This window comes from Gopherus flavomarginatus, chromosome 1, assembly GCF_025201925.1.
Source record: "Gopherus flavomarginatus isolate rGopFla2 chromosome 1, rGopFla2.mat.asm, whole genome shotgun sequence".
Classification (NCBI taxonomy): Eukaryota; Metazoa; Chordata; order Testudines; family Testudinidae; genus Gopherus; species Gopherus flavomarginatus.
Genome location: NC_066617.1, coordinates 9,354,705 through 9,375,582, shown reverse-complemented (window position 1 = coordinate 9,375,582; position 20,878 = coordinate 9,354,705). Strand labels below are relative to the sequence as shown.

The following is a 20,878-nucleotide window of genomic DNA, read 5'->3' as shown; positions in this document are numbered from 1 at the left end:
CCTCCCTTGCTGTTCACTAACTGTGTAGACAAGCCATTAGTTCGTCCAAACTAAACAGTGCATTTCCATCTGCTCCAAAGAATGCACCAACAAGATGGCAGAAAGTTTAAGAACAGCCAATAATTATTTACTGATCTGCAAGGAGTCTTATCGGTTTAAAGATTTATACGATCTGAAAAATACACACTAAACCAGTTTTAATAACACAAATTAATAGGAATACATCCTCTATTGTGGAGAATAGGGGATTATATTACACTTTCAGGGGACTGGGTGAAAAAGCCTAATAAATTCAATCTCTCATTACCATAAACAAATAAACAAAATAATCTGACTTTTTGCTTCTAAGTTTTATTCTATTTTGCACTGAAATGTACACCCCAGCAAGGTGGTTTGTAACAGTCCACTCAAGATATATAAATGAAGAGGTCCTTCTCATTTCCTATGCATGCCACTGTCCTCCATATACTTTTGGCATCTAGTGACATGAGTGCCAGGTTAAAAATTATAGTGACAAAATGAAGAGTTTGACAACTTTAGCAGGCTTCTGGGTTAGAAGACATTTCGCTCTCTAATAATAAAATTTTACACTGATACTGAAATGCTTTGGGTCAACTATACCCCACTGAAAACAGAGACAGCTCTGAGAAAGAACAGGGCAACCAATTGCATAAACATGCTGAAAGACAGCAGGGGTGTGAATATTTTAGTCAAGCATGCTAGGACAAATCCCTACTCAACTAAACTGCCTTGTGATCTTTAGCATGCCTTCCCTCTGATGACGTCTAATCTCTATCTGATCAGCCAGCCATTCAATGCACTTTAGCAAATCTTTTCAAGAGAGTGTAAATTAAGTTTGCTGCTGTTGGCCAAACAGGGCCCGTTTCCCCCTGGAGCTTACCTAATTACACCAAGGAGGCACGGAGAACAAGAAGACGGGTACCACACCTTTATTTTCGTTCAGCTGAGCGGGTGTTTCTTCTCGACTAATGCCAGAGAAGAGCACACCTTACATGGGGGACATGAGTCCCTTTTATAATCAGTAACAAACAACTTTAGTAAACGTCATTATACTGACCTATAGATAACAGGTCACACAGAATACATGATTATTTTGGGGAAGGGGATACAAGATACATCTGTTGCGGATACATTTATCATTTTGAAGGGAGTATAAGGTACATACCTTGACCTTTAGTATTACATATCTTTGAGGATACATGGGAAAACAGCTGCATAAACTTTTGTGCCAAGCGGACTAATTAGTAAATAGCTGACATGGTTAAATGAGACTAGATACATGTCTTGTCCTGGATTCCCAGGTTTTGCTTGTTATTCAAATCCCTAGGCCCCTCTTTGGGCTAAAGCCAGGGAAAGAGAGGAAGATACAGGCCTGGGCCTGTTGATTTTTAGGCCTTTTCTATCAAGTTTCCCCCCCTTAAAAACATTTTAAGAGCTTATGGGCTTTGCGCCTCAGTTCCTTCAGGTTTGTACAATATCATCATAAACCTTAACTCCCAATTTGTTTCCCTGGGCTTGAGGTAAGAGAAAGAACAAAGGCCTAATGTATCCTATGTAGCATATTCCCGACCAGTTTGGAGGCAATCTGCGATAAGCATAAGAGCCACAGATCCAATAATGACCTTTTAATGCCCAAGTTCCGTTAGCAAAGGGACCATCCCAGGTCTCAGGGGAATCAGCGGGGCCCGGCTCTTCGTAATAGAGAGCGTTGCCTGATTCTATAGGTCCCCCTAGGAAGTTGTCTACATTTGGGTTACAATAGTTGCATTTCCATGCTCCAGCTCCTGCCTTCCATACACAGTTACAACCAAATCTCGGGTTATTGGTACTAGCCCAAAATTGTCGAAAATGGGTAACTCGGGTTCCATTAAGGTGTTGCCATGCCCATTGGTACCACCGCACCACATGATTTTTGTCAGTGGTGTTGTCTCGCTGGCAGCTTAGGAAGAGGGCATCGAAGTACCCATCTAATCCTACTGCTTTACAGCCATCACCTCTGTGATTCCAGTAGGAACACTTTACCCAGCTATTGTTAGTTAGCTTTACATGGGTAAGGTTCCATCGTCCTTGGTACTTTAAACAGTCATATGGGCGACAGTGGGGATCCCAGCAATCAAAACCCAGTGATAGGGTCCATTCACATTTGCTTTCCCCCATATATCTTCCCCCATGCCTTGTTCGATTAAGGCAAAAGACACCGATTCCAGCAGAATAGAGTCGCCAGGGGCCCTGGTTTTCAGTCCACCTTCCCGTTCCCTTATGTACTATGCTCAAACTACTTAGCCATCACTTAGGCTGTACCGGCTGAGCTACCCAGGGCCACTCATTTAATTCTCCTGGACCGCCACATACCCAGCAATTAGTAAGGTTAAAAGAATCTGCTATTAGTTCCCCTAGTTGCAGAAACCTATTTTCCCAATTATATGCATAAGTAAACATACAGACCAGAAATACAAAGAATGGTTTCATTGTTTCTGTCTTTTAAACAGTCCTTTTAGTCCTTCCAATCCTTGGTACTCCCAGGTAGAGTCTTCGCCTGTGTCTCTCCGGGCTTCCGGAGCCGGAGGGGACAGAGGGCTGATGTCCTCTTCAGCTTGGCTGTTCTCTGAATCAGGGCTCAGGAACCGCTTTACTCGGGAATGATGCGTCCACTTGTCGCTCCCAAGGACCTTAACAGCGGCCTGGCTGATGAGCGATACAGTATACGGACCGTCCCACCGCGGTGTGAGTGGATCACGCTTCCACTTTTTGACAAGGACCTGATCACCGATCTGGAAAGAATGCACCGGTTGTTCCAGGGGAAGGGTCTGGAAAGGCGCCGCGTAGCGATGTAACTGTAACAAAACAGATTGCAGCGCAGAAACCTGTTTCCATAAAGAGTCATTCCCCACTTCCCAGTTTATATCCTCTCGGTATCCCGGGATGAGTACTCGGGGAGGGAACCCAAAGACCAGCTCGAAGGGTGAAAGTTTTAGACCCTTACGTGGGGCCCTCCGAATGCGAGTAAGGGCAAGTGGTAAGGCGTCAGGCCACTTTAGCCCAGACTCTATGCACAGTTTTGTGAGAGTGTCCTTAAGAGTTCTATTCATTCTCTCCACTTGGCCCGAACTTTGTGGTCTCCAGGGCGTGTGCAATTTCCATTGGATCCCAAGGGCTCGTGACACCTGCTGAACCACTTGGGAAATAAAATGACTTCCTCGGTCTGACTCAATCACCTCCGGGAGGTGGAAGCGGGGCAGTATTTCATGTAACAAAGCTTTGGTAACGGCTCGTGCCTGACAATGTCGTGTAGGGTAGCACTCCACCCACCCAGTTAATTGATCAACAAAGACAAGCAAGTACTTATAACCCCTACAAGGGGGGACTTCAGCAAAGTCCACCTGCCATCTCTGAAAAGGGTAGGCAGCCCAAGGCCGACCTCCCATTGGGGCAGGCGGTCCGCACCCCTTTTGGTTTGTTCGCTGACAAACAGAACAGTTATTGACAATTCTTTGGGCTTCCATATGCGCACCTAATCCCCGAGTAGATCGGGTGATTAAATCAACCATAGCTCCTGATCCCAAATGTCCCTCCTTATGTAGGGATAGGAGAATCTCCTGAAGTACTGGTCTAGGTACAAAAATCTCCCCTCCTGGCAACTTCCACCACCCAGTGGGAGTTAATTGGGCCCCTGCAGCCTGGGCGTGGGACACTTCCTCCGCTGTATAATGAGGAGCAGGGGTTTTGGGTTCTGTATCCTGGACCCAGAGGAGCCATATGGCCCCTTCTCGTGCGGCTTCTTTTGCAGCTTGATCAGCGAATCGATTATATTTTCGCTGTTCAGTTTCGGGGGCCCTCCCATGTGCACGCACGTGTACTACCGCGACCCGGAGAGGAAGCATCAGGGCCTCAAGCAGTGTCTTAATAAGAGCCCCATGGGCTATTCTTTGGCCTGAGGCTGTAATGAAACCCCTTTCTTTCCATAAGGTTCCATGGGCATGCACCACCATGTATGCATAACGACTGTCAGTATATATATTAATAGTCTTTCCAATTCCCCTTCGGAGCGCCTCAATAAGAGCCACCAGTTCCGCCGCCTGGGCAGATAGGTTGGGGCTTAGCTGAAACTTATACACTTCTCCCTCCTTAACTATGACGGCTGCTCCTGTAAATCGCTTCCCGTCCTCTACATAACTAGATCCATCTACATACATTTCAACATCGGGGTTGGGCCAGGGTATATCTGAAAGATCAGAGCGAGGTTTAGTTTCTTGTTGTAAAACTTCAATACAATCATGGGTGGGACTAGCCCCATAAGGGACTTGGGGCTTTGGTAGTAAAGTAGCTGGATTGAGGGAACTAACTGTTTTAAAAGTTAGGTTAGGAGCTAACAAAAGTCCTATCTCATATCTGGTATGCCTGCTGGGGTTTAAATGTTTTTCCCCGGCTCCTGTTCCCAATATCTGAGGTATTCCATGGGGTACCACAACCTCAGTATCCCCACCCAGGGTTAGTTTTTCAGCCTCCTGTACAAGGAGAGCGGTCGCAGCTACAGCTCGGAGACAAGCTGGCCAGCCCTTAGCGACGGGGTCCAATACCTTGGAGTAATAACCCACAGGTTGCCAGGCCGGTCCCGACCTCTGGCACAGAACCCCGGACGCCACCCCCCTTCTCTCATGAACGTATAGAGTGAACGGCTTCCGGGGATCCGGGAGAGCCAGTGCGGGAGGCTGAACCAAGGCTTCTTTAAGCTCTTGAAATGCTTTTTCTTTTTCTTTAGTCCACTCCCAGTTAAGCAGACCCTCTTTAGTGAGGGACTCATATAGTGGTTTAGCCTTTCCGCCGTAGTCAGGGATCCAAAGCCGGCAAAAACCGGTCAGTCCCAAGAAAGCCCTTAGCTCTCTGGGATTTCGGGGTTGAGGGCTTTCAAGTATCGCCTGGATTCTGTCTTTACCCAAGCTACGACGTCCCTGACGAAGCTGATATCTGAGAAAAGTAACCTGTTGTTTGACCAATTGGGCTTTCTCTCTAGAAACCTTATATCCCTGAGCTCCAAGAAAATTGAGGAGCTCTATTGTACATTCCTTACAAGCAGTCTCTGTTTCAGTACTTAGGAGTAAATCATCACAGTACTGAACTATGTTACATGAGAAATGTGCAGCTAGGAACGGAGCCAGGTCTCTTTTTAGTTGGCTGCCAAAAATCTCGGGGGCACAAGTCAGTCCCTGGGGGACAACAGTCCAAAGATACTGAGCCTTGTAATGGGTATCTGGATCTTCCCATTCAAAGGCAAACAGTTTCTGGGACTCCTGATCAAGAGGTATGGAAAAGAAAGCATCTTTTAAATCTATTACAGAGAACCACCCGTGGCTCTTGGGGACTTGGCTTAAAATAGTATGGGGGTTTGGGACAACCGGATAGGGGGCTTCTATCAACTTATTAACCTGCCTCAGGTCCTGGACTAATCGATATTGTCCGTTAGGCTTAGGCACTCCCATTATTGGAGTATTATATGGAGAAGTGCCTTCCCTTAACCACCCACACTGCAAAAACTTTTGAATCAAAGGCTTCAGTCCGATCCGAATGGTTAACTTAAGGGGGTATTGTCGAATTCGGACTGGACGGCTTCCCTCCTTAAGGGAAATGTGTACTGGCAAAGCATTTCGAGCCCGAGCAAAACCTCCCTCCTCAGCCCAGACCTCAGGATTAACCCCTGGCATTTGGTTCTTTTCACTCTCTGGCTGTGCTGGGGAAGGATTTTTAACATTTAACAGGGCCATTCCACAGTACAGAATTTTATCAAATCATCCTTACATAATGGCATTCCATAATCAGCCTGACGTCTAAACACCTTCCAATTATTTAGCATACATTCTAAGGGCGTCCCAGCATAAATGCTTTGTCCGGACCCCATTATGTTTGTGTGTAATTAAACCTGGTCACGGGTTCGACCGACCCCCCTTGCGATTAAGATATCCTGGTCACAGGGTTTCCCCTCGCAGGAGTCTCAGGGCGGCTGGAGTCGGTTTAAGTCCTAGACCTGGTTATCACAATTTTGGCCTCCAATACAACATCAATATGAAGAAAAGCAAGACTCCCCCCAAAAACAGAAGCAAGCCCTGAGGCTGTTCTATATCCCAGTAATTATCCAATACAGCCCACGGGCTCGTGAAATTAGTGGTATTATTCATTAATTGCCTGGCTTGCTTAGCATAACCTTCAAGCAACCACAATATCTTCCCACACCGGGGTTACCTATGAGGTCCAATCACACTGCGGGGGCGTTATATCCTTTAAACCCAAGAGGTAAAACGCACTTACCACCCGGAGTGGCCGCGTCCGGCTGTTGGACCTTCCCCTTCTGGCACCGTCTTGTCTCCGTGTCGTTAGGAGTTCTCTTTAGAGAGGACGCAGCCGTCCCGACCGATTACAACGACCCGAGGCCCGAGCGAATCAGTGGCTCGAGGTGGCCACTCCTCGGAATCGCCCTCGGTCGCCGGTCAGCGCCCTCTACAGGGAGAGAAGTCCCGGCGGAGTCGCCAGTTGTTGGCCAAACAGGGCCCGTTTCCCCCTGGAGCTTACCTAATTACACCAAGGAGGCACGGAGAACAAGAAGACGGGTACCACACCTTTATTTTCGTTCAGCTGAGCGGGTGTTTCTTCTCGACTAATGCCAGAGAAGAGCACACCTTACATGGGGGACATGAGTCCCTTTTATAATCAGTAACAAACAACTTTAGTAAACGTCATTATACTGACCTATAGATAACAGGTCACACAGAATACATGATTATTTTGGGGAAGGGGATACAAGATACATCTGTTGCGGATACATTTATCATTTTGAAGGGAGTATAAGGTACATACCTTGACCTTTAGTATTACATATCTTTGAGGATACATGGGAAAACAGCTGCATAAACTTTTGTGCCAAGCGGACTAATTAGTAAATAGCTGACATGGTTAAATGAGACTAGATACATGTCTTGTCCTGGATTCCCAGGTTTTGCTTGTTATTCAAATCCCTAGGCCCCTCTTTGGGCTAAAGCCAGGGAAAGAGAGGAAGATACAGGCCTGGGCCTGTTGATTTTTAGGCCTTTTCTATCACTGCCACCAAACAACCAAAAGCTTTTATTGGAAGTGTACCTTTTCCAAGATTAAGAGTGACTTTGCCTGGATCCTTTTTATGAAAAGTGACACTGTCCAAGCATGGCCATGTTAGACTCTATTCTCACGTACAGACCAAACTTTTCTGTTACTTTAAAATGGTCATCACATGGTAAATGAAAAGGAACAACTATTTTCAGAGTGCAAGACTAGCAGAGGGTGAGACTTTACTTGCAGAGGAACTCTTGATTAACCCTAATCACTAACACGGCAAACTCTAGTTGCATTGTTCCATGCAGTTTTACAAACCATGAACTCAAAACTAAACAAACAGAAAGTACAAGCCACACAGAATAGCTCCTATATTTTCCTTGAAGCTCCCCGATCCGATTCCTGATGAGCACCACCAAGTTGTCTTTCTATTCTCAGTAATAGGACCCTTCTTCTGAAGGTGCTGAAGTGTTTAAATCAAGATTAGATGATTCCTAAAGACATGCTGTAGTGTAGTTAAAACAGAAGTTTTAGGTTTGATGCACAAATTCCAGGGTAAGGTTCTTCGGCTACTGTTATGCAGGAGATCAGACTACATGATTATAATGGTCCCTACTTAAAAACTATTATGTACACCTCCACCCCGATATAACACTGTCCTCGGGAGCCCAAAAATCTTACCATGTTATAGGTGAAACCACGTTATATCGAACTTGCTTTGATCCGCCAGAATGTGCAGCCCCACCCCCGTGGAGCGCTGCTTTACCGCGTTACATCTGAATTCGTGTTATATCGGGTGGCATTATATTGGGGTAGAGGTGTAGTTTCAGTTGCATCATGTTAGCTCCCAATGAGGAGTGTCTTGCCTCCAAATACTGAATGTTAGTTAGCCCTTGAAACCCTAGACCATTGTCTACCTTGACAGGCCTTACTTATAGCGACAGCTCTGGGGTGGGGCGTTTCAGGTGTTTGAGGGTTTCTCCAGGGGCAACAAAAGAGCTGTACCCCGTCTCACACAGCAAAACACATAATTAAGGGTACTATTCCCACATGAAAGGACCAGGCTCTCTGGTCACATTTTTCTCCTTTTGTTGAACATTCTAAGTCTGACTTAGTTTGTTAGCTGGGAGGACAGAGGCTGTTTTATTATTTGTTTGTACAGTGCCTAGCACAGTGGGGCCCTGATGCTTAACTGATTCTTCTAGGTGATACTTTAATACAAATAATGAATAACAGATATTATTAGGCACAAAAAAAGAAGAGAAAAAAAGGCTTCAAAACTCAGGAAGAATCTGTTCCCACAGGGGAAGGAACGTTGGCCAGGCATGAGAGCTTTTTTCCCCCCTTGTAATTTGGATTGTTGCTTTGGGGTTGTTTTTTCAAAATAGAATATTACCTTTAGAGTATCCAGTAAAGCTAAAATGAATTAAATCATTCTCTTTGTCTATTATGACTGAGTATCAGATATAACACACACTCAGAAAAAGCACTTAAATGGTGTGATCAAATTACTGTTCATCAATATTGCCCTAGGAATTATAGATATACTTCAAAGATTTCACACTTGTTAAATATTTCAGTACATTTAATGTTGCTCAGAAAACTGAAAATGACTCAAGCAACCTATGATGGTTTAAGATATAGTATTCGGACTTCAGATTTCATTATAGTTGTACGGAAAAATAAATTCCAATTGAAGTCAACAATCATATGTCTTGCTTGCCAATTCTTGCAAGCAATGTAACCTGATACTCCTCAGCCAGCAGCTTCAGATAACTCTACTCAATTTTTCCTACTTAAAGTTTTTGACCACTGTGAAAAGAACTAAAACAAGACATCCCAAGATAAAGGGCACTGTCTATATGATGGGAGGTTCTTAAATCAACATAGCGATTGGCTTTCAAACAAGGAATGTAAGAAAAACCTTGCAAGGCACTGCTTTGTCTGTAAGATCATCTTATCAGACAAAACACAGATGAGGACAAACTAGGTCTGGCTATAGTATAAACAGGTCCACCAGCATTAATGCATCAAAAGAACTCAAGTCTGTAGTTCTTTTCTGAAAACACTCAAGGAAAAGTACACATTGCCACATCTCTCACACCTCTCTAGCATTATTTAATCCTCTTAAATACAAATAATTTTTAACAACAAAAGTAAGCTATAACGCAGTGGCTCTCAAACTTTTTTTACTGGAGACCCCTTTCACATCGCAAGCCTCTGAGTGCGACTCCCGTTCCCCGCCCCCCCAATATATTAAAAAGGGTGTTTAATTTAACACCTGTATAAATGCTGGAGGTAAGCGGGATTTGGGGTGGAGGTTAACAGCTCATGACTCCCCATGTAATGACCTTGCAACCACTTCTTGACCCCCAGTTTGAGAACCCCTGGTATAACCCCTGCTGTATATTCTAGCAGAAATAGTCACTTCATCTAAATGTATGGTGGTTGTTTTTAAAGTTGAAAATATATATAGGATAGATAGTATGAGTTTCCCTAAAGTTGCAAAGGACTAAACTGACTTTGGAGTTCAATAAAAGAAAAAAAAAAGAATTGTGTTGATTCCCCCAGCCTACCACACAAAGAGGACAGAAAGTGTATAGTTATATACACACTAGGATTAGACCTCTGAAAATCCTGGCTGCCAATCCTGTGCACAGATTACACACTCCAAATTTCCCTTTTTTCACAGTTGCCTAAACATGAGACTCCATTCTCAACACTTGTTTCATTTTATTTTCTAAAACTGCCCACACTGATAATAGTGAGCAATAGCAATGAACATTATTACTGTTTTACAGGGCATTTTAGCACTGTGGTGGGATATATCATAATGAGATTATCTCAAAGGAAGAGTACGACTTCAGTCAAAAGATACAAAGTGCAGCCTCTGGAGTAGCCCTTTTTATAACACTAACATAGCACACAATGTCACAAGAACTACATGATTTTAACTAAAATGGACAGTAGTGGGGCTGAGGCAGGGCAACCAGAGCCTACTCCAGATGCCACTGAAGTCAATGGAAAATTTCCTATTGACTTCAAAAAGGTACTGGATAACACCCTGGAGTCAGGAGATCTGGTTTTCACTCCTTTCTCTACTGCTGATCTGTGTGCGGTACCAGGCACGTCACCTTGCCTCTCCATGTCAAAGTTTCCCATTCTGTAAACTGGGGGTAGCTCCTTACCAGGTGTGTTTTAATGCTTAATATTTGTAACACACTCAAGTACCGTAGATGAAAGATGCTACATTCACCTCACTGAAACCTTGACTCTAGACCCATTTCTACCACAGTGTCTGTGAAGAACTCGGAACTGAAAGCAGCTAAGCAAACGGCTATTAGGGAATACTGATATTAATATTTCTCTCATTGCCTAATGCCTCTACTCTACTTCCACTACATTGATGTGCAAATAAGGGATGGACGCATAACCACCACCCTATACCAGAAACCTACTGACTGCTATACTTACCTACATGCCTCCAGCTTTCATCCAGACCACACCACATAATTCATTGTCTATAGACAAGCTCTAAGATACAACCACATTTTCTCCAATCCCTCAGACAGAGAAAAACACCTACAGGATCTCCATCAAGTGTTCTCAAAACTACAATATCCACCTGCTGAAGTCAAGAAACAGATGGACAGAGCCAGAAGGGTACCCAGAAATCACCTATTCCAGAACACACCCAACAAAGAAAGTAACAGAACGCCACTAGCCATCACCTACAGACCCCAACTAAAACCTTTCCAGCGCACCATCAAGGAACTACCACCTATCCTGAAGGATGATCTCTCACTCTCACAGACCTTGGAAGACAGGGCAGTTCTCGCTTACAGACAGCCCCCAAACCTGAAGCAAATACTCATCAGCAACTACACACCACACAACAGAAACACTAACCCAGGAACCAATCCCTGCAACAAACCCCGTTACCAACTCCGTCCGCATAGCTATTCAAGGATCATCATCATAGGACCTAACCACATCATCCACACCATCGGGGGCTCGTTCACCTGCACATCTACCAATAGGATATATGCCATCATGTGCCAGCAATGCCCCTCTGCCATGTACATTGGCCAAACCGGACAGACTCTAAGCAAAAGAATAAATGGACACAAATCAGACATCAACAATTATAACATACAAAAACCAGAAGAACACGTCAATCTCCCTCGACACTCAATAACGGACTTAAAAGTGGCAATTCTCCAACAAAAAATTTCAAAAATAGACTCCAAAGAAAAACTGCAGAACTGGAATTAAATTTGCAAACTGGACACCATTAAATCAGGCCTGAATAAAGACTGTGAGTGGATGGGTCACTACAAAAACTAAATTTCCTTCTGCTGATATTCAGACCTTCTTGTCTACTGTTTGAAATGGGCCACCTTGATTGCATTGGCCTCATTTGCACTGCAAAAGTGATTTTTCCCTCCTTCAGTATTCACCGTTCTTGTCAACTGTTGAGACTAGGCCACTTCTATTGTAATTTAATTGGTTTGTTAGCACCAACCTCCCACTTGGTAAGGCAACTCCCATCTTTTCATGTGATGTATATTTATACCTGCCTACTGTATTTTCCACTCCATGCATCTGACGAAGTGGGTTTTAGCCCATGAAAGCTTATGCCCAAAGACATTTGTTTGTCTCTAAGGCGCTACAAGGACTCCTCGTAGTTTTTGTTGATACAGACTAGCGCACAGCTACCACTCTAAAATCTGTCATTAATGTTTCTGTTATTTTTTTTTAAAATAGTTTTACGTGAAACCTGCTAATTGTCACATAATTGTATGCGCCTATCACTGTTATTCTTGTCCATTCCCCTCCATATATTTGTTGCATCTTATCTTAATTCAGATTGCAAGGTCTTTAGCACAGAGGCCAATTTTCAATGTGTGTTTGTATGGGGTTTGGCACAATGGTGCCTTAATCCTATCTGGGGCTTCTGGGCACTAGCAAAATACAAATTAATAATAATCTGGGTAATCATTTAGTACGAGCTACAATTATCCTTATTTTCATCAAGGCAAAGACAAGAGATAAAGTATCCGTCTTAAAGCATATTCTGTATATCTCTAATAAAACAATGCCAACGCTTGATTTTGACCAAAAAAATACAATAAAAACATATATATAAAACAAGCAGGAAAAAAAAATCAGCATCAGAACCTGAGAGCTACTTCTTAAACTAACATTTTATTTTCTTTCCCTGAACAGATATTCAATATAATTTAGAAAATTTTTAACCAGAGATGTTTTTCCTTTTATGACATTCTATGCAACTTAGAAACCAGGCTTCCTTTAACCGAATTTTTAGAGACGATACATTCATCAATAGCAAGAACACACATAACACTCCAATCACAAGTAAGAAATAAGACGACAAACTTGAGAGCATTTAAGTGTTCTGACTAGATTTTTTCCCAATTTGTTTTGTGTGTTTAATAAAGTATTTTAAAACGTTTAATGAATAATAAGCAAAACCAAGTCCATCAGTATCACTTGACTTGGAGAAGACAGGGTTATTGTCAATGTCAGGCAAAGAAAGAGTATCAAATAGGATAACTTTATTAAAATTTTCTAAAAACTGTCTCATTTTTACAAAGTGATAAGCAGGTACATTAACCTACAGAGTCATTTCTACAAAATGGTAACAAGTTTATCATAGTAGTTTGAAAACTTCACCATACTCTATTTCTCCCCCAATCCTCAGAAAGTATAGCCATACCTGCATCACCTCCAAGCAAGCCATGATCACCAGATGCTGATCCTCGCTGAAACTGTGGCCTTGCAGTGGATGAAGAAGGCTCCTTCATACGATCAATTACACTCTCAGACAGCTGGAAAGAACATAAAACCCAGCAAGATAAAACAGATCACCAAAAAAAACACAACATCCCAAACAAAACCATAGAATAAAAACCAAACATCTAAAATTTTAATCAAAGATTTTGAATTAGCTTTGCAAAGGAATAGGTCGTCCACCCCCATGTCTTTCTTTCTTCCTCTTCAGATAGAGCCTGGAGGTATTTCTGAATATGGGCAGGGGGAACAAGGGCATTTCGGGCTTGCTATAGAACCAGGGTCAGCAACCTTTCAGAAGTGGTGTGCCAAGCCTTCATTTATTCATTCTAATTTAAGGTTTCGTGTGCCGGTAATATATTTTAATGTTTTTAGCAGCAAAGAATCCTGTGGCACCTTATAGACTAACAGACGTTCTGGAGCATGAGCTTTCGTGGGTGAATACCCACTTCCTCAGAAACCCGCAATACCCGCACGAGGAAATAAGGAAACAGATCAACAGAGCCAGACGTGTACCCAGAAGCCTCCTACTGCAAGACAAACCCAAGAAAGAAACCAACAGGACTCCACTGGCCATCACATACAGCCCCCAGCTAAAACCCCTCCAACGCATCATCAAGGATCTACAACCCATCCTGGACAATGATCCCACACTTTCACAGGCCTTGGGTGGCAGGCCAGTCCTTGCCCACAGACAACCTGCCAACCTGAAACGTATTCTCACCAGTAACTGCACACCGCACCATAATAACTCTAGCTCAGGAACCAATCCATGCAACAAACCTCGATGCCAACTCTGCCCACATATCTACACCAGCGACACCATCACAGGACCTAACCAGAACAGCCACACCATCACTGGTTCATTCACCTGCACATCCACCAATGTAATATACACCATCATATGCCAGCAATGCCCCTCTGCTATGTACATCGGCCAAACTGGACAGTCTCTACGGAAAAGGATAAATGGACACAAATCAGACATTAGGAATGGCAATATACAAAGACCTGTAGGAGAGCACTTCAACCTCCCTGGCCACACTATAGCAGACCTTAAGGTGGCCATCCTGCAGCAAAAAAACTTCAGGACCAGACTTCAAAGAGAAACTGCTGAGCTTCAGTTCATCTGCAAATTTGACACCATCAGCTCAGGATTGAACAAAGATTGTGAATGGCTTGCTAATTACAGAACCAGTTTCTCCTCTCTTGGTTTTCACACCTCAACTGCTAGAACAGGGTCTCATCCTCCCTGATTGAACTGACCTCGTTATCTCTAGCTTGCTTGCTAACATATATATACCTGCCCCTGGATATTTCCACTACATGCATCTGACAAAGTGGGTATTCACCCACGAAAGCTCATGCTCCAAAACGTCTGTTAGTCTATAAGGTGCCACAGGATTCTTTGCTGCTTTTACAGATTCAGACTAACACGGCTACCCTCTGATACTTAATGTTTTTCGAAGGTCTCTTTCTATCAATCTATAATATATAACTAAACTATTGTTGTGTGTAAAGTAAATAAGGTTTTTAAAATGTTTAAGAAGCTTCATTTAAAATTAAAGTAAAATGCAGAGCTCCCCGGACCCATGGCCAGGACCCAGGCAGTGTGAGTGCCACTGAAAATCAGCTTGCATGCCGCCTTTGGCACGCGTGCCCTAGGTTGCCTACCCCTGCTATAGAATATGAACAGAAAGCAGCAGGGTGGGGAGTAAATTGATCTGGGGAAATAAAATGAAAAATGGAAGCAGCATAGGAAATGTAAAGTTCTGTACTGTTGACATATTGTTTACATTTTGTCCATCAGTTTCTCTTTTCTTAGTTATTTGGATCCTAATGATGAATCATATTTTGTGTTTGCATAACACATAGTCCAAAGGAGCCTTGACTTAACTGGGGTCTCTAGACACTACCACAATTCTAACAACAACAACAAGTGTAATCATCAGCTAAATCCACTCTAACATCAGCATAAGCACAGAATTCCCAAATTTTTAATAGTTTCAATGAATATGCATTGACGTGGGAACAAGAAATGAATGCACAGATTCAGGCCTAGTCTGTAATAAGCCTAGCTGACCCAAGGGAAATACTTGACAGTAATATTAGTAAAATGAGTAGAAATATGAAATATTTATAATGTTCCAATTTACAACTGTATCTTGTTCCCCCGATGCACCTTTTTGGAAAAAGTAGTAAAACATTATTATTTACTTTTTGGTCAGATTCTTCTGTGAAAAATAGGTTGCGGCTAATTAAAATCTAGTTTTAACTTTATCAAAATACAAAACCAATTACATAACTAATAAAACCCAGTCTAAAAATATTTTATTGGTACAAATTCTTAATTGAATCTCCCTGCTAAGTTCTTGATCAAATATATACTTGAAGGTTTAAAATTATTCCATCCTCCTTATTTGCAAGGCTTAGTCAACCTCAACCCAGGTATGGTTCTGACCCTCTATCACAGGGGTCAGCAACCTTTCAGAAGTGGTGTGCCGAGCCTTCATTTATTCACTCTAATTTAAGGTTTCATGTGCCAGTAATACATTTTAACGTTTTTAGACGGTCTCTTTCTAGAAGTCTAATATATATAACCAAACTAGGATTCTAAAATGTTTAAGAAGCTTCCTTTAAAATTAAATTAAAATGCAGAGCCCCCTGGATCGGTGGCCAGGACCCAGGCAGTGTGAGTGCCACTGAAAATCAGCTCGCGTGCCGCAGGTTGCCTACCTCTGCTCTATCATATGCTTAATTTTATTCATGTGAGCATTACCACTAACACTGGGGATATTCACTAGAGTAATAAGCATTTGCAGCACTGGGGCATAACAGACATAGCAAGAAACAAGAAGATTCTAAAACTGCTTGATCGATAAAGATATACAGTATGAACTGCATTTGTCCATGTCCTCCCTATATCACATATGAACCCACATTAATTCCCAATACTTTAAAATCAAGTTTACTCTTCCAAATGTCCTATCCATTCCCCAGCACCAGTGCAATCACACTGACAGTAACAATGATGTACAACACACAACTATTTCAAATTTGATGACAATATATATCTCCAGATCAGTGGCACTGCTATGGGCACCCGCATGGCCCCACAATATGCCAATATCTTCATGGCTGACCAGGAACAACGCTTCCTCAGCTCTCGTCCACTCACACCCCTTCTCTATCTACGCTACATTGATGACATCTTCATCATCTGGACCCATGGGAAGGAGACTCTGGAAAAATTCTACCATGATTTCAACAGCTTCCACCCCACCATCAACCTCAGCCTGAACCAATCTACATGGGAGGTCCACTTTCTTGACACCACGGTGCAAATAAGTGATGGTCACATTAACACCACCCTATATCGAAAACCCACCGACCGCTATGCCTACCTTCATGCCTCCAGCTTCCATCCCGGGCACATCACACGATCCATTGTCTACAGCCAAGCACTGAGGTACAACGGCATCTGCTCTAACCCCTCAGACAGAGACCAACACCTACAAAATCTCCACCAAGCATTCTCAAAACTACAATACCTGCACAAGGAAATAAGGAAACAGATCAACAGAGCCAGACGTGTACCCAGAAGCCTCCTACTGCAAGACAAACCCAAGAGAGAAACCAACAGGACTCCACTGGCCATCACATACAGCCCCCAGCTAAAACCCCTCCAACGCATCATCAAGGATCTACAACCCATCCTGGACAATGATCCCACACTTTCACAGGCCTTGGGTGGCAGGCCAATCCTTGCCCACAGACAACCTGCCAACCTGAAACATATTCTCACCAGTAACTGCACACCACACCATAATAACTCTAGCTCAGGAACCAATCCATGCAACAAACCTCGATGCCAACTCTGCCCACATATCTACACCAGCGACACCATCACAGGACCTAACCAGATCAGCCACACCATCACTGGTTCATTCACCTGCACATCCACCAATGTAATATACGCCATCATATGCCAGCAATGCCCCTCTGCTATGTACATCGGCCAAACTGGACAGTCTCTACGGAAAAGGATAAATGGACACAAATCAGACATTAGGAATGGCAATATACAAAAACCGTAGGAGAGCACTTCAACCTCCCTGGCCACACTATAGCAGACCTTAAGGTGGCCATCCTGCAGCAAAAAAACTTCAGGACCAGACTTCAAAGAGAAACTGCTGAGCTTCAGTTCATCTGCAAATTTGACACCATCAGCTCAGGATTGAACAAAGATTGTGAATGGCTTGCCAATTACAGAACCAGTTTCTCCTCTCTTGGTTTTCACACCTCAACTGCTAGAACAGGACCTCATCCTCCCTGATTGAACTGACCTCGTTATCTCTAGCTTGCTTGCTAGCACACATATATATATATATATCTGCCCCTGGATATTTCCATTACATGCATCTGAGGAAGTGGGTATTCACCCACGAAAGCTCGTGCTCCAAAACGTCTGTTAGTCTATAAGGTGCCACAGGATTCTTTGCTGCTTTTACAGATCCAGACTAACACGGCTACCCTCTGATACTTGACACAATGATGTAAGAGCTACTTTAAACCACACTGAGGTATTTAAAATACCATGAGTGCCTTGGGAGAAGAAGAAATACAAGGCTTTTCTGTACATTGAACTGCAGTGTCTGAGCGTACGTCTACGCTACCCGCCGGATCAGCAGGCAGCGATCATTCTGTCGGGGATCAATTTATCGTGTGTAGAGTGTAGACACGATAAATCAATCCCTGATCCCTCTCCCGCAGACTGCTGAACTCCAGCAGTGCGAGAGGCGGAAACAAAGTCGAAGTGGGAGCCACAGCCGTCAATCCAGCGCTGTGAGGACGCAAAGTAAGTAATTTTAATTCGATCTAAGATACGTCAATTTCAGCTACGCTATTCTCGTAGCTGAAGTTGTGTATCTTAGATCGATCCCCCTATCCAGTGTAGACCTGGCCTGAGAGTACCAGTTAACCAGGTGAGGGAAAATACTCATGTAAAGCACCAGGTATCCCTGTTTGTTCTGGAGCATTCTTCCATGGAAATGGCAGGAAAGGGCAACCTGTTACCACCCAACAAGAATCCTACAGTGCCTTGTCTGGTAAAATTTTAATTTTCTGATGCAGGGAACAAAGCATTTCAAACCCTCTTAGTCTCACAGAAAAATCTATGTGTGAGTGTTGATCAGTGACAGAATGAAAGGAGAGAGGGAGAAATAAATAGGGCATGTGGAAGGGTGAGAGGAAAACAAGAGGAAGTCAAGGTAGAAAGCGCAGGCTCTTCCAGCTCAGCGTCCCTCCTCTTCACATCATCCTATAAGTTTTCGTTATAAGTCCTGATGACAAGAAGATCATAACTCCCTATTCACGGGAACGTTTCACTGCCACATAAGAACGGCCACAATGGGTCAGATCAAAGGTCCATCCAGCCCAGTACCCTGTCTACCGACAGTGCCCAATGCCAGGTGTCCCAGACGGAGTGAATCTAACAGGTAATGATCAAGTGATCTCTCTCCTGCCATCCTTCTCCACCCTCTGACAAACAGAGGCTAGGGACACCATTCCTTACCCATCCTGGCTAATAGCCATTTATGGACTTAACCTCCATGAATTTATCTAGTTCTCACGCTCTCCTAAGCTTCCTACAACGCACCCGGCCTCCACAATGATGATGGGGAGGGCAGAGAAGAGAGGAAGGGTCTCAGTGGCTGGGCCAGGGGCTACGGACCAGGGGGCGACAAGAAGCAACAGGGCCAGGTGCGGAGTGGATGCAGCGGGTAGGAGAAGATAGGGCGATGCAGCAGAGAGGAAAGGGGAGCGAGGGGGGCACAGAGACAGGAAAAGGACGAGCGGGACGGGAGGGGGCAAAGGGAGGGTCTATGGGGCAAGGGGGGTGGAAGACACACAGGAGAACGGTGGGAAGCTGAGCGGGTCCCCGGCCTGGGGCAGAAGGGGAAATGTGGAGGGAGGAGGAGGAAGCTGCCGGGGCTGGGGGCAGATGGAGGAGGCGCTGGGCGCCCCCAGGGGCTCTGCCCCCGGGGCCCCTGCAATGGCTGCGGGCGCGTCCCATGGGTCCCCGGCCTCTCTCTCACCCGCACGCCCTTCACCACCGTGATATTCTCGTTCTCATCCGCCTCGAAGGTGACGCGCCGAGCGCTGCTCCCACCGCCACCCATCGCGGCTCAAGGCTGCTAGGCCACAGCCGGGGACAGCGCCAAGGAGACTCGCACACCCCTCTGCCAGCTCACCCCGCCACAACACCACCCGCCATTGGCCGGCCGCCGGCTAAGCCCCGCCTGCCCGCGATAGAAGCCCCCTTCCCATTGGCTACTACGTGGTAACCATGGAAATCGCCCGGGAAAGGCAAAGGGTCCGGAAACTTTTTCCACCGAAAACTTCCAGCGGGCGGGCCCTACAAATCCCAGAATGCACTGCGCCACTTCTGCCCGGCGAAAAGGGTGAGAGAGATGCAGTGCAGGCTGGGTAGTGTAGTCCGCCAGAGTCCCCATTGAACTAACCGGTCTCCCATTGCATGCTGGGAGCTATATATTTCTTGGAGTCTGGGAAATGTAGTTCTCTTGCGTCACCGGGCTCTCATTGGCCTGCGCCCGACCCTAGGCAGGGTCCCACTGGCACTGGGTCTGAGGGAAGCACAGGGGGCTCTAGGACCGTCACTTGCCTCTCGAGGGCATGGGACGCTCTGGGACATGACCCGTATGGTGGCTGTGGGGTCCCAGGGCCGGTCTCCCACCACAGGGCTCACAAGGACGTGACCCCACTGTGGGGCCGCAGGGTCACTAGGGGCCTGCCCCCTCCCTGAGGCAAAGGGGTCAGAGGGACGTGGGGCTGAATGATCTCCAGGGCCTGTCCCCCAACCCCCAGGGGGGATGGATGGGCACAGAGGGAGGCTTGCCACACCCGGTCGAAAAGGGACCCTGGCGGCTCCGGTCAGCCCCGGTGACGGGGCTGTTAAAAGTCGGGTTGGCAGGCTCCCTGCCCGGCTCCGTGCAGCTGCCAGGAAGCAGCCGGCATGTCCCTCTGGCTCAGAGGTGGCCATGGGGGCTCCGTGCGCTGCCCCCACCCCAAGCGCCGGCTCCGCAGCTCCCATTGGCCAGGAACTGTAACCAATGGGAGCTGCGCGGGTGGCACTTGCAGACAGGGGCAGCACGCAGAGCCCCAGAATCGGAAGAACATGCTGGCTGTTCCCGGCAGCTGTCTGAGGTAAGCGCTTCCCGGAGCCTGTACCCCTCACCCCATCCAGCACCCCAACCCCCTGTGCTACCTCGAAACCTCATCCCGCACTGGAACCCCTTCCCAAAGTCTGCACCCCAAACCCCCTCCCATGCCTCAATCCCCTACCCTAGCCCAAAGCCCCCTCCCGCAACCTAAACCTCTAATTTCTGGCCCCACCCCAGAGCGCACACCCCCATCCGGAGCCCTCACCCCTTCCCTCACCTCAACTCACTGCCTCAGCCCGAAGCCCCCTCCTGCACCCCAAACTCAGCCCAGAGGCCCCTCCTGTACCCTGAACCCCTAGCCTGGAGCCCCCTCCTTCATTTCTAATCCCCTGCCCCGCCCTGGAGCCCTCACCCCCTCCCACATCCCAACCCCCTACTTCAGCCGGGTTAAAATGAGCGAGGGTGCGGGAGAGCAAGTAACAGAGGGAGGGGGGATGGAGTGAGCAGGGGCGGGGCCTCAGAGAAAGGTGGGGCAGGGCAGGGCAAGAGTGTTTGGTTTTCTGTGATTAGAAAGTTGGCAACCCTAGCACAGGTTGTCCTGAAACTGTCCTCTCCTCATCACTCTATTTCCCTGTGTGCATACACTATGATGCCATGTTTAATTACATCACCCCACACTGTTTCTCAGTCTATATATGTTTACCCAGAAAACTATGTTTTTGTAATATACACACGTAAATTCCTGAGAAATTTTAAACAAAATAAAAACCAAAATCAAGAGG

At 45.5% G+C, this 20,878-nt stretch overlaps 1 protein-coding gene across 3 annotated transcripts in view; it reads right to left on the bottom strand.

Moving 5' to 3' along the window:
- The window catches only part of CHCHD3 (coiled-coil-helix-coiled-coil-helix domain containing 3), a 281,390-nt gene extending 262,214 nt beyond the window's left edge, over nucleotides 1-19,176 (bottom strand). Inside the window, exons 1-2 of one of the 3 annotated variants that reach the window (XM_050937020.1) lie at nucleotides 19,011-19,176; nucleotides 12,839-12,950 (exon numbers count right to left, since the gene is read on the bottom strand). In XM_050937020.1, coding sequence (XP_050792977.1) covers nucleotides 12,839-12,950; nucleotides 19,011-19,094 — 196 coding nt within the window. In that variant the 5' untranslated portion in view covers nucleotides 19,095-19,176. The remainder of the gene's footprint in view (nucleotides 1-12,838; nucleotides 12,951-19,010) is intronic. The other 2 variants (XM_050937018.1, XM_050937019.1) reach the window with 2 other exon arrangements.
- Between the last annotated feature and the right edge of the window lie 1,702 nt (nucleotides 19,177-20,878).